The sequence below is a fragment of the Sitophilus oryzae genome, unplaced genomic scaffold, assembly GCF_002938485.1.
Source record: "Sitophilus oryzae breed Bouriz unplaced genomic scaffold, Soryzae_2.0 scaffold_469_pilon_pilon, whole genome shotgun sequence".
Taxonomy (NCBI): Eukaryota; Metazoa; Arthropoda; class Insecta; order Coleoptera; family Curculionidae; genus Sitophilus; species Sitophilus oryzae.
Genome location: NW_022147050.1, coordinates 281,093 through 294,916, shown reverse-complemented (window position 1 = coordinate 294,916; position 13,824 = coordinate 281,093). Strand labels below are relative to the sequence as shown.

General features: G+C 31.0%; 1 protein-coding gene across 1 annotated transcript in view; it reads right to left on the bottom strand.

The window, feature by feature from the left end:
• Positions 1–7,214, bottom strand: part of LOC115886130 — a 143,949-nt gene extending 136,735 nt beyond the window's left edge. Inside the window, exons 1-2 of the mRNA XM_030905203.1 lie at positions 6,750–7,214; positions 15–197 (exon numbers count right to left, since the gene is read on the bottom strand). Of these exons, the coding sequence (XP_030761063.1) occupies positions 15–197; positions 6,750–7,128 (562 nt within the window). The 5' untranslated portion in view covers positions 7,129–7,214. The remainder of the gene's footprint in view (positions 1–14; positions 198–6,749) is intronic.
• Positions 7,215–13,824: the final 6,610 nt, after the last annotated feature.

Sequence of the window (13,824 nt, the reverse complement as noted above, 5' to 3'; positions counted from 1 at the left end):
CTGTATATTCTTACCTTTTCTAAGACAGTCCAGTAAGCTATAGCCAGAACACACATCTCTGGTGTAGCACCGTTCGATAGGCATCTTTCTCAGGGCGAAGCGAAGAATATCATCATGCTGAATGTCAACTTCTTCCAAGTTGAAGTTAAGCTCCAAAGACTGTTGGCATTGGTCGATTTTCTCCTGAATCTCGTCAGCTAAAAACAATAAAACCAGTATAAAATAACAACGATTTAACAATATTTCGTTTTTTTTTCGAATATCTTCGGAAGAAATCGGAATAATTTTCAAACTATCATTTAATGAGGATGAAGTTGCAAAATTTGCAAAATGGTTTCGGAGTTCTCAATAAAATTTGTGACACACTGTACAGAGTGTCAATTGGGATGAAATTGAGATATTATTTGCTTATACAGGGTGAGTCGTAAATAAGTGGAAATATTTGTAGGATTGGTAAATTTCGACCCCAGGAACACGTCTATGAGTGTTTTTCGCGAAACAAAGATGTTGAGAATATAGTGCATTTTCTTTTAAATTTTCCTGTATATTTAAGAAGCCAAAGCAAGAGTAATGATATACAGGATTGCTTTTATGTATGGAAACGGTCGATTATTAGGTATATATATAAGGTACCGCAAAAAGTTAAATACAAAAATTATATGGTTTTTAAATTTCTATTGGCGAGTAATACATTTATGTGTGCAGGGTCGATCATAAAGTCGCAGTATTTTATTTTACTGTATGAAAGCCCAATGTTTACTAAGTAAAACGTATATAGACAATATGCTGAATTCTTCGAAATGCGCAACTAAATCTCTAAGTAATAATAAAAATGTCACAAATTTATCAAATTTTCTGAACGCCTAACTTTTAGTTGCAAAAAAATCGTTAGTATAGAGAATATCAAAATAAATAATACGTTTTTGTAGAATACATACCTGCAGCTTGCTGAGCCATTTTCAATCAAAACGATAATATAAACGTAAAAAGAGCACAAGAACAACAACAATTTATAATTTTAAACATCAAATTTAGCCATTTACCTCTTATCTGTGAGAAGTAACAACTTTGACGTTTCGTTGAAACAAATGAATGCAACTAAACACAACCATAGCAACGTCATTCATGGCAGAGATGATTTAACTTATCATTTATCTTTTTTGGGAAATCTTAAACACATTTGCTTTTTCGAATTTCGATCACCTTTTTCATGCTAATACCCCTCCGTGCGCCGGCCGTGGTAATCGTGCTTGTTGATTGTTTCCATTTTGACTTTGACAACTCAATTATTGATGTTCAATTTTGTGTTAAACGTTCAGTTTTAGCAAAAATCAAAAATAATATTATTATAGATGATTCTGATTCTGAAAGTGTCCCTTCGGATATTGAAAGCATTGCGCAAAACGTTGTCAAATCCCTACTTCCCGAAAAATCAAGACGTACGAGCAAGCCTATGTAAAACTTGAAGATTGGTGTAAAGGGAAAGGAATCAAGAATAGTAGTAACGAAAAGATTCTCCTGGCACATTTTGAACATCTTTCAAAACATAGGAAAGCTTCATCACTTTGGGTATGTTATTCCATGCTACGTTCAGTTATATCAGTGAAGAAAAATACAGATATTAGTAATCCATTTAACTGCATTTCTAAAAAGTGAATCGGAAGGATTTCGCTAAAAAAATCGAGAATTTTAAGAAAAGAAGACATAACTCGTTTTTTGTTGGAAACTGATGATAAAACTTATTTCCTGACAAAAGTTTTGTTGGTAGTGGGACTTGCGGGAGCCTGCCGACGTATCGAGTTGACAAATCTGCAGCTGCAAAATGTAAAGATGAAGAACAATGCATTTATGTCATTGTTCCATTTACGAAAACAAAGATATCACGAGATTTTTTTTATAACGGAAGGGAATAAATATGATGGAAATGGCTCGAAGATATATAGCTATGCGGCCAAGCAACACAGATCATACTCGATTTTTTGTGGGGTACAGAAATGGAAAATGTATTAAGCAACCCGTTGCATTAATACTTTAGGGAAAATGCCGTATAAAATAGCATTGTTCCTAAGTCTTCCAAATCCACAACAATACACTGGACATTGTTTCCGTAGATCGTCTGCGTCGTTGCTTGCAGATTCAGGAGTGGATTTATTAACTGTTAAAAGACATGGTGGTTGGCGCTCTAACACAGTGGCAGAGAGCTATATAGAAAATTCCAAAGAAAATAAGAAAAAAGTGTCATGTAATATTTTGGGTAACATTTCTGGCAATGATGGGTCTTCAACAAGTTCAAGCACTCAGGAAATAAATTTACTTTCTAAAAATTCAACTCACCTGTCATCGTCTGGAATTAATTTAACTAATTGTACTGATATTATAATTAATGTTTACAATAAATAAACGTATTTAGGTACCTTTTTTTGCTTGTTTCTTATTTTAAAATTTGCATGTTATTATGAATTCATAATTTAGCACTAGTGCTATTATGAAAACCATAATGACGTCCAAATAGCGATGTTAAATGTGTCATAATGACATTATCGCAGATTAAGGTTATTTTTAAAACATAAACGTTAATTTTAGGAGAATTAATTTCATTATTCTTGAATAATTAACAAGAGTAAATGAACAAGTCTGACTCATTTATTAAAAAAAAAGTTTGATCTCCGCTACATTAAGCACTTTAAACTATAAAATAAAGTAGAAAAGCAAACGGGAAAGCGCTAAAGTTTATATAGAATAAAGAGCGAAACAAAAATAAAGACGGTAATTTGCACGGTTTTATACCTCTTTATATGGAATAATTTTGCTAGGCTAGCGTACAAAGCACAATACAATCGTATAAGTACTAGAATAATGAGGGGAAAAGAAAATAAAAATGTTTTAATAAAAGGAAAATTAGTTTTTTTTTCTTAAAAGTTCATTTTTTATAAGTTTTATGAATTAATAACTGTATCCTGTGACTCTAAATGGAAAACAAGATCTATCTACAGTTCTTTATTATCTAGAGATGAGGAAATAATAACTATCAGTGGCGGCTTAACCTTGAGGTCAAATAGTCAATGCCCCCCCCCCCCCAAAAAAAAATCAGGAGAAAATTAGAAAAACCTATTTAAATTATTATATTACTTTTTGTAAATCACTTTATTTCACATCCTAAAATATTCGAAACTATTCCCAATTTGTCCAATTTTCGCTTGAAACCGTTTTATTTTACCCATTGTCTCTCTTGCCGGTCAAAATTTCATTTTGTCCTTCGTTCCTGTTATGTTTTACACGTATTAAACTGTGCCGCGGCTCGTGACGCCAACAAGGTACGGTATACTACGTATAGAAAATATAATGGGTTAAGGTGCGATAGATATAGTTTATATTGGCCATTGACTGCGTCGTTCATAAAAGCACAGAATATCTAGTTACGCAACAGAAAAATACTCGAAATGAAAGAGCTAAAATTGCACAAATAAAATACTAGATGGCGCGGCAATATCATAATCAGAATATAATTGGAAATTTTCAATTTTCGGTTTTGGATCGACGGCACGTCGACGGTCTTGAAGCTCGGCTAAATATGCACAGTTGCCAGATTCAAAAAGACTTTAATTGGCATCCCATTCTTTTTCTGGTGTATAATAATTCCTTTTTATTCTTCGTTTCTTGTTAGATACACTTATATTAATTATTCGTTTGGCTTTTAAAATAGTTTTAAGTTTAAGTATATTATTAGAAAACATATGCTCACAAAATACATTTTTAATATATATACACTACTTTATTATGTTAACTAAGAAAATAACTTTAATTACCTTTAAAATTAATTAATATACAGGGCGATTGATAGTGATATATATTAATGCTGAAACGTTAGTAATGTGTGTAAATACCTTTTGTAATAATGGAAATTAATTTATTAAAATGCAGTATAAAAAATCTTAATTGACTAAAAAAATACTATAATAACAAATTTCTTCTGTTTACCACATTATTTATATACCTAGGTAGATTTTAAAAAGTGACATAGGTACAATTAATAATATATTAGTTCGGCATAAAAGTTGCTGTCACGATATCGTACAATAAATTAAAATTCGTAAAATAAATTAAAATTATTAATTAACAAATCTTTATAAAGAAACACAAGTATACCAAATTTTGGCCCAATCGAACTCCAGGAAATGATCATAATATTGTACTATATTGTGGTACCACTCGATATGCTTCATAATATTGCAATGTCATCGAAGATCCGTAGTATACCAAATTTAAGCACAATCTAACGCCAGGCAATGGTATCGTAGTATGGTACTATTAGGTATACCACTTTATATGCATCATAATACCAGCATATTACAATGTCATCGAAGATACGTAGTATACCAAGTTTAAGCCCAATCGAACGCCAGGAAATAGTATCGTAATATGGTACTACATTATGGTACCTCTTGATATGCTTCATGGTACCATAATATTGCAATGTCATCAAAAATACGCAATATGAATAAAAAAAATCAAATATGAGCCCAATCGAACGTCAGGAAGTGGTATCGTAATATGGTACTATATTAAGGTACCACTTTATATGTACACAGCACCATCATATTACAATGTCACCGAAGATACTTACTATACCAAGTATAAGTCCAATCGAACGCCAGGAAATTCAGTTACAATCAAACGTCACAAAGTGATTGTAATTCAGCTCGTAAGATTTAACTCGGCTAAATTAAATACCTAAACGTTTGAAAAAAGAGCTCTGATTTATTTTAATATGTTTAAATGATGTAGCAAATTTGAAGGTAGGCTTTATAAGGAAGTATTACAATATGAATTACACAATGGCAACACTGCATAAAATTCTTTTAAATTTCATTTGTAGAAAACTGTTTTCTTTTAAATTTATCGCCCTCTATTATGTAGTAGCGAAACTACCGCATCAAAATATCTGATTTGGAGACAGGCTTTAAAAGCCTGTCTCCTTTTGATACCTACGATTTTATACGTGTAACGAGGCTTCTGTTGCGTAGCTAGAAACTAGCGTGTTATTATTGTAATTTGTAATACTGTTTATTAGCTGAGAATCAATATAGTTGATTAAGAAATATCGCGTATAATGTTTGGTTTAGTCAATATAAATCAATATTTAAATTTTTAATATCGAAAAAAAAAATCGATGTACTTAAACAGCCGTTAAACGGTAGCCTACTAAAATGCCGTTAATAGATATTGTAACGTCGTTCATGTCGGCGGAAAGTAATGCCTAACCTTAAGCCTTTTGCAAGAGCACCTGTGGGTCAGTGGCTGAGGCTATCGCTTCGTAAGCGAATGGTCCGTGGTTCAAATCTCACGCCGACCAAAACTTTTTTATATTTTTTTTTGCTTATCTTATTGCATTAGTTTCACTCTTTTTGGTTGGATTGGTTTAGTTATTTGGCGGATTGGTTAGCGTGGTAATTTGGAGGGTGTTAATTCATTGGTTAGTTGGTTATTTGGTGGGGTTGGTTGATTTTTACTAATTTATATTTGTTTTTTATAATTTTTATCAGTGTCGAGGTTAGTTGCGTTGGTTAAGTTGGTTATTTGGAGGGGCGGATAGCGTTGGTTAGTCCTTATAAAATTCCTATATTTCATAAAGCCGTCAAGTGCGTCACATCAACGATGTCATACCTATTAACGGCATTTTAGTAAGCTACCGTTTAACGGCAGTTTAAGTACAGCCAAAAAAATTTAGTTTAAGTTGCCGTAACTTTGTCGTAGCGGAGGGTTTTGAGATACCGCGCGTAATTTGGGTAGGTAATAATTCATAATTTTCTGGTCCTGGATAAATTATGAACTCTTTTTGTTGACTGATTCTGGAATAGATATTTTCAAATAGACAACATAAGGTGTTTAGTTTGTAAAATCGTGTTGTTAAAAGAAAACAATTGCTTAAATTTCGAAAAACGTTTAGAGAAAGAACGTCGCATTGACTTAAAATATAAAAAAAAAATGTGAAATAAAACTTTTAGAAATGTGTATGTGTATATATGTATTTATATTTTTGTGACATTATTATTTTTATGTGTATTTTAAATCCTACCGTGGAAAATTTGTGTAAAGAACATTGACTGGACTTTTAGTGAAATAACACTAGACCATCTGTTTAAAAATGTAAGGGTAGGTTTGATTTTAACATAATTTGTATTTATTTTTAGATTTATTTTCCTTTAACTAAACGTACAAGCACCTTGTAAGAAACCAGTTAAATATGGTCGCGTCTTAAAAAAAATTGACGCAATATTTTTAGATATTGACCTCCCTACAATAATAACCACGAGCCGCCACTGATCACTATCTGTGAAATAAAAGTCGCTGTTATAGTTAACTGTCTTATTTTAATGACGTACCCTGTATCATTATTTATCAAAATTAGAACTTAAGTATCTTAAGTAAGGAGGATTCAATATAATTTATCAGATTTAAAACAAATACTGTCCTAAGGGTAGTTTACTCTTGAGTCGAAAAATATCAAACCCCATTAAAACGTACGTCTATGAGGTATCGCATTTCTTACCCTGGGCAAAATGTTCATCTTATAGCCATACAGCCTCCTGCCAAAAATGAAAAAGATCGCTCAACAAACAACCAAGATATTGACTTGTATCCATCTTAAGTGGGACACCCTGTATATCAGAGTGGGCAACGGTGTGCCGGTCAAGCTTAATCACGTGAATAAAAGTTTATTTGGCATGAACTGTATATTATCTTCTTACCTTCTGATTTCAAGTCATATTTGTTTCTTTGTGTTTCTTTTTCCTGTTTTAGCTCGATCAAATCGAGCATCTCAAAGAATTCTTGCATGTAGGTATAGACTTTATCGCAGTCTTTTACCACCACGTACAATTTTGGTTCGACCATCAAATTGAGAAACGTGAAAAAGGACAAATAATCGACAATTTCCAGAAATTTTCCGGCTGAATATCGCCAATAAATACAAAGGTTTTCCTCGGGAAACGATGGCCACGTATCGTACATATCGTCCACTAACTTGTGATAGATGGGAAATGTCGGGAAATTCAGGGTGATATCGTGCTGGGAAATTACTTCCCTGCACATGGTGCTGATGAAATGCAGTGTTAACGTTATGCTCATTATGATTTTTAAACTGAAATTTTTGTGATAAGAGTATGGAATAAGATTTACAGAAATTTGTACTGTCAGATGAGTGGTAAAATGTCAAACTATTTTTATAACCGTGTTTTTGTAGGTGATAGACATTATTGACAAGTATGTTAAATGAACTCTATACATAAATACCCTAGATATACAGGGTACGGCAATAGTGCGTCGGGCATCTGTAGCTCCTAGAATAAAGAACTTGGAAATTTTGTTTAAGTGCTAACCTAAGTATGTTCTACGAGCCCTAACAACTATACATATGTTGGGACAAGGTCTTTTTTTGCAATAAAAATAGTAATTTGTTAAAACGACTCAATTTATTTTGTTTATTATTCTAAATTCAAACATTACAATATGATCTAGACAATTTTACTATATTTTTATAACTTTGCAAACAAATCACTTTAGATAATAGCTTATTTTGCCAAAATCAAGCCAAATTTGCTGACAACTATATATTGGGACAGCACAACAAGAAATTTGTTTAATACGGAGTTACATCACCTTTCGCCTTAACAACTGCCTGAACTCTTAATGGCATTATATTTTCCAAAGATTGGCACATTTGAGGAGAAAAATTATCCCCAATTTCCTGCAATTTTGTCCGCAAATCAAAAATTGTTCGTTGAGGGTGGTTTCTTAAATATTGCTTCATTTTATGCCACACAGTTTCTATAACATTGAGGTCCGGACTACTTGAAGGATGGGATAGAACTTTTATATTATTATTACCGAACCAATTTTTAGTTGATCTTGCTAAATGGCACGATGCTCCATCTTGTTGGAAGATATAGTCATCGTTTGGAAACAATTCTTGAGCACTAGGCAAAAGTGAGGTCTCAAGTATATGTTGATATTTTTGGGCGTTAACAGTGCTATCTATAAAATTTAATTTGCCCAAACCTCTTGACATGCAACCCGAAACCATAATCCCCTTAGGAAATTTAACAACCCTCTTTAAGCAATCTTTATGAAAGGCTTCTGCTTTATTTCGTATTATTCGTTTTCGATGATCTCCAACGCAAACATCAAATTTAGACTCATCGCTAAATATGACCTTATTCCAATCATTTTGTGTCCACGATAATTTAGATTTTGCCCAATTGTAGCGATTTTTCTTTTGAATTTCTGTCAGTAGCGGTTTTTCTTTGGCCTAAATAAGAATTTGTCTGAATAATCTTTAGGTAATTGATTATCCACACAAAATAAAGTTTACCTTGTAAAACCCCAGACCGCATTTATGGATATATTTTCGGCAACATTCTCTTGATATATTTAAACCAGTTACAGTATTCCATTTAACTGTTAACTTCGCGAAGAGTACTTCTTCTCGCAGACTTGCGCAAATTTTTACTAAATTTTGTAAATCTCTCTGAGATACAACTTTTGGCCTTCCAGAACTTTTACCTCTAACGTCTACATTGGCAGATTCTATTCTGGCGTATTTTTTTTATTATATTAAAGACCGTGGTTTTTGGCATACTTAAATTATCAGAAATTTACTTTAAAAATACTTGTCCCAACATTTAGTTGTCAGCAAATTTGTCCTTTTATGAACAAAATCCACTACTGTAAATATGGATTGATTTACAAATTCATAAAAATATTGTCAAGTTGTTTAGGATATAATATGGCTATGTTTATATTTAAAAAAATAAACATATATTTTTCAGTCATTTTGAAAAACCAGGACAATAATTCCAAAATATGACCTTGTCCCAACATATAGTTGTTAGGGCTCGTATGATGTATTTTAGGAAATATTTTTCTGAAGTAAATATTTGAACTTCTATAGGATGGCTCAAGAAAGTGAGTGTGATGATTTTTTTAAATGAAACACCCTGTATAGTATTGCATTTTTGGATTCTTTTCAAATCACTTTACATAATTCTAAGATATGAATAAATATATTTCGATAGTGTTAGAGATATTAATAAATAAACAAAAATAAAATATTTTTCAGCCTTTGTTAAAAAAAATATTGAAAATACAAGAACTGTCTTGAAATCAAAACTATATTATGTATTTACTTTAGATGGTCTGTATTTACTTTGCTATAAATGTGGTAACCGTAAATCATACAGGATGTTCGAAATTCTGCGCCAAACTTTCTAAAATATGAAATATTTTTTTTTCGTTTTTTTTTAAATGGTAGTAGATGGAGAATTAAAAAATGAACATTTTTTGTATATAGAGTATTCCAAATTTTTTTAACGGTTTCGCAGATATTGCTGTTTTGAATTTCATATGGCATTTTCCGCAGTAAATTTTTATCAAAACCACCCAATGATTTTTCTCTTGTATTTTACCGTTGAAAGAGTTGAGTTTTACCGTTGAAAAAAACAAACATATTGAGTAAATAGTTATTTAACTGAAATGATAAATTTGGGAACTTTTTATTTTTTTAATCTACGACAATGTCATTATGACACATTTAACATTGTCATTTGGATGTCATTATGGCTTTCATAATACACTAGTGCTATTATGAATTCATAATAAAACGCAAATTTTAAAATAAGAAACAAGCAAAAAAAGGTACCTAAATACGTTTATTTATTGTAAACATTAATTATAATATCAGTACAATGGGTTAAATTAATTCCAGACGATGACAGGTGAGTTGAATTTTTAGAAAGTATATTTATTCCCTGAGTGCTTGAACTTGTTGTAGACCAATCATTGCTAGAAATGTTATCCAAAATATTACATGACACTTTTTTCTTATTTTCTTTGGAATTTTCTATACAGGGTTGTTCACCACATACGACACGGAGTATTGTAGCTAAACGATGAGATTTTTACAAATTGTAAGTTTTGGGTTCGATGAAGGACTATTAGAGGTACAATTTAAAAATAATTTTACAAGATACAGAGTGTCCCAAATAAGTAAAAAATATCAAAGTTGTATTTTTTAAATGGAACACCCTGTATATTATTACATTTTTAGTTTCTACATTAAAATAAAGGTAAATTTGATTAAGGTTTATTATACTTTAAACCTTACCGTTTTTGAAATATTTTCAATTTTGTGAAATTGCAGTAAAAATTTTAAGGCTTAATTTCTCCAAGGGTATCAAAGTTTTTAATACTAAATATTTACTGAAGTTTATTTACTGATCAGTTATTGTGTTGCAATAATAAAAATAATACTACCTTATACAGAGTGTCTAAAAATGTCTTTATACAGAGTGTCTATACTATATAGATATATTTCATTAAAAAATAAAAAAAACTGTTTAAATATTTGTTAAAGAGGACCAATTAATATGATTCCAGTATTCAAACTACATTAACTGACTGTTTGCGTTGATTAATAATAATTGCTCCAAATACTAAAAAACTGAATTTTGTATGGGCATTAGACAGTGTGATAAAAGTAACACCTTAAAAATGATATTTCATTTTTAATAAATGCTTATTTATAACAACAGAGACTTTAATTTGATAACTTATTATTATATATTTCTGACTCAAATCCACATTTATTTATAATAATTTATTAACGAACACAATTAAGTATGTAATTAATTAGTATATGGGCGGAAATAATGGTGTTATATTTAATTAATGGTATACTCTTTTATAAAGATTTAACTAGTTTTCTTTTTGCATACAAATGGGCTAGTAATATTATCGTTTTGCTAAAAACGATAATATTACTAGCGTGTGTCCAAATTTTGACAAGTTTTAAAAAATGGCAGTTTTGTTTAGACTGACGTTTAATTTCACCTGACTTCTCGGTGAATGATTTCTTTTTATGGAGGTACATAAAATCTAAAATTTACGGCCATGAAGAAATTCAAAACTTGGAGCAGTTAAGGCAAAAAATATTTAATGCCTTTGACACTGTCACCCCTGATATGTTATCCAATGTGTGGAGGGGATTTTATGATTGTTTGGTTTAATGCAAGAGGGAGGCACTTTTGAACAATTTTTGTAATTTTTTAAATTTCATTTTCCTGTTTTTTTACCGTTTACCCATTACCTACCTTGACGAATATGGGAAAACGAAGATCCTTTTCAGGACCACAAATATTTTGATTGAGAAAATTGGTAACTTTTTTTTGGATTAAAAAACAAAAGTTGTTAATATAATATCAATTTAAAAGTGTTTTAGTAGTTTTAATACACACTATGATATAAAATTTATTATTATTATAATGTACATTATTAATACTATTGTTCATTCGAAATGGCATTAAGGCCCAATTGCAACAATGATTTAAATTTTTCTTAAAGATAAGTAGAGCTTAGAATGAGCTGTATTTATATTTACTCTAATATTCACCTTAAATAAGGGAATTTGACTGATACAATTTTTGAATTTGAAATGTTTTTAATGATGCTAACAATTTTAGTTCAATTTTTAATAAAATTTATTTAATATTAATAGAAATCCAAGAGATTTAAACCTCTTTTAGCGATTTATAACATTCTCAAATGAATTACAGGTGCCCTTATTTTCTATGAAAATCACACAGCTTTTTTCATAGTCGCTGCAGTTGCTATAGCTATAAAAAACTAATTTTTTAAGGTGTGAAAATTGCGACACACGCTAAATGGACTTGATTTTTCGTATGTCTCGAAGTCTGTGGACCTTTTTGTATGCCTCGATAACATATTGGTGGAGATTATTTTCACCCAAACAAATAATAACCCAAACTATACATTGATGCGGATTGTCTATGAATTCTTTCTGAAGGTCACAGAAACCTGAACGCGTAATTCGGTGTTCTTTCGCACCTGTTATAAGTAATTTGTGCTTTTGGTACAAAAACATTTCAAATTTATGATTTCAGTCTAATAAATATTTAGTCAACATGTTTAATTTATATAAATGATGACAGATATTGGTAATTTCGGTTCCAAATATCTCGAAAACTATTACTTGAAACGATTTTTACTAGAAGACCTTTTTTACATAAAAAACGTCGTAAATATATATTTTCTCATTCAGTAGTTTCATACAGGTACGGACGAAAGATTATTACTTTTCAAACCAGTTAAAAAATATTTAGAAGACGCTCTCTACAAGTAGGAGTCATATTAACATCTATATCAAATTTCTCATGTCAAAAAACTCCCAGACAACAATTTTCATCCAAATATTGACGTTACTTCAGAAATTATTTGAAAAAAATCGAAATAAGAATTAAACTTCTACACCCTGTATCTCCGAAACTAAGCATTTTAGGACATACATTTATACGAACTTTTTTTTTATTTTTATCTGTAGAATATGCTGCCGAATTTACATACAGTTCGGACCAGCCTGCATTACTGTATAACAAAGCCACAAATAAAAAAAATTTTAAAAGATTTTACTAAAAGAAAAATATTTACCGTGGCTTTCTCCGTTATTTCCATTTCTTTGCACAAAGGCCAACTCCCACACAATTCTCCAAAGCGAATAATTTCTCCCAAACCTATTTCGCAAATCTTACTTACCGCCAAATCAAACAAACAATTCAAAGAGGAGAGGATTGCGACTCGGAAGGCAACTCGAAATTTAAATTTCCAACGAAGGGGTAATCCTTTTTATTCTTTTCCCTGCTTCCTCCCTTTTTCATCCCGTATTTTGCCTATTTTCCATTTCAGTCACTAGTCAGAGCATCCATATTCAAATCGCGCGCCATTTCCTTTAAAAACACCGTCTCTATCGTGTCGAAATCTCGCATTTTAATAAGCCGTTGCTCTGTATTTTTTTTTCATTTTGAAAATACCTTTCGTTTGCCTTGATTTTATTGCTTAATTTGCACTTGTATTAAGCTTGTGCGCATTCAAATTTGAATAATTGTAGCAAGAATATAGGACTTTTACTTTATCTATATACAGGCTGTCCCAGATTAGATGAGATAATAATAATAATAATAACATAATGCTTGAGGGAGTTATATCAAAACGATTTAAGGAATTTTTGCATAAAGCCTCTCTATCCTCAGGCCTTTACGTACCAATGCAGATAAGCGCAATTTTACACACATGCAGAATAGTAAGTAAATTTCTGACTATGGGATAAGGTGAATTCCTGCTCCAGAAGCCAGTGCAACCAGCAATTGCTGAGAAAAAAAAATGAAATAACGCTTTATTGTCCAAAAAGCCAAAATAGCTTCATCGAAAAAGCATTTACAAAACAAACAAAAGCACAAACAATATACAAATAATAAAAAATATCATACAATACAAATCAATTCAAAAAAATTTACGTTATTAAAATTACAAATAAAACATTGACAGTGCAGGATACAAAAAAAAGCTTATCAATAAAATTTTACAATAGGAAAATTGTAAATGGATATAGTCATGTAAGAGTTATAAAATACTAAATATTAAATACTAGACATTTAACCAGTGTGTGAGATGATCAAAATTTTAAAATTCAAAATTGTTCATGATTAAACATCAACAAAAAAGTCGTTTACCGCATATAGGGCTCTCTCCAGTAAGTATGATTTCAGAGCTTTGCGAAATGCGGGAAAGAATGAAAGCGACTTGATATTCAAAGGCAGATGATTGTACATTTTTTTGGCATTGTACAGTATTGAGCCTTTAACTAGTTCTGAGCTCGGGGTTGGCAGATAAATATCGTGCTCCGGCATTCCTAAGTGGATAGTTGTGAGATGGCCTTTCGGGAATAACAGATATGTGCTTGCGGATTAAGCAAAC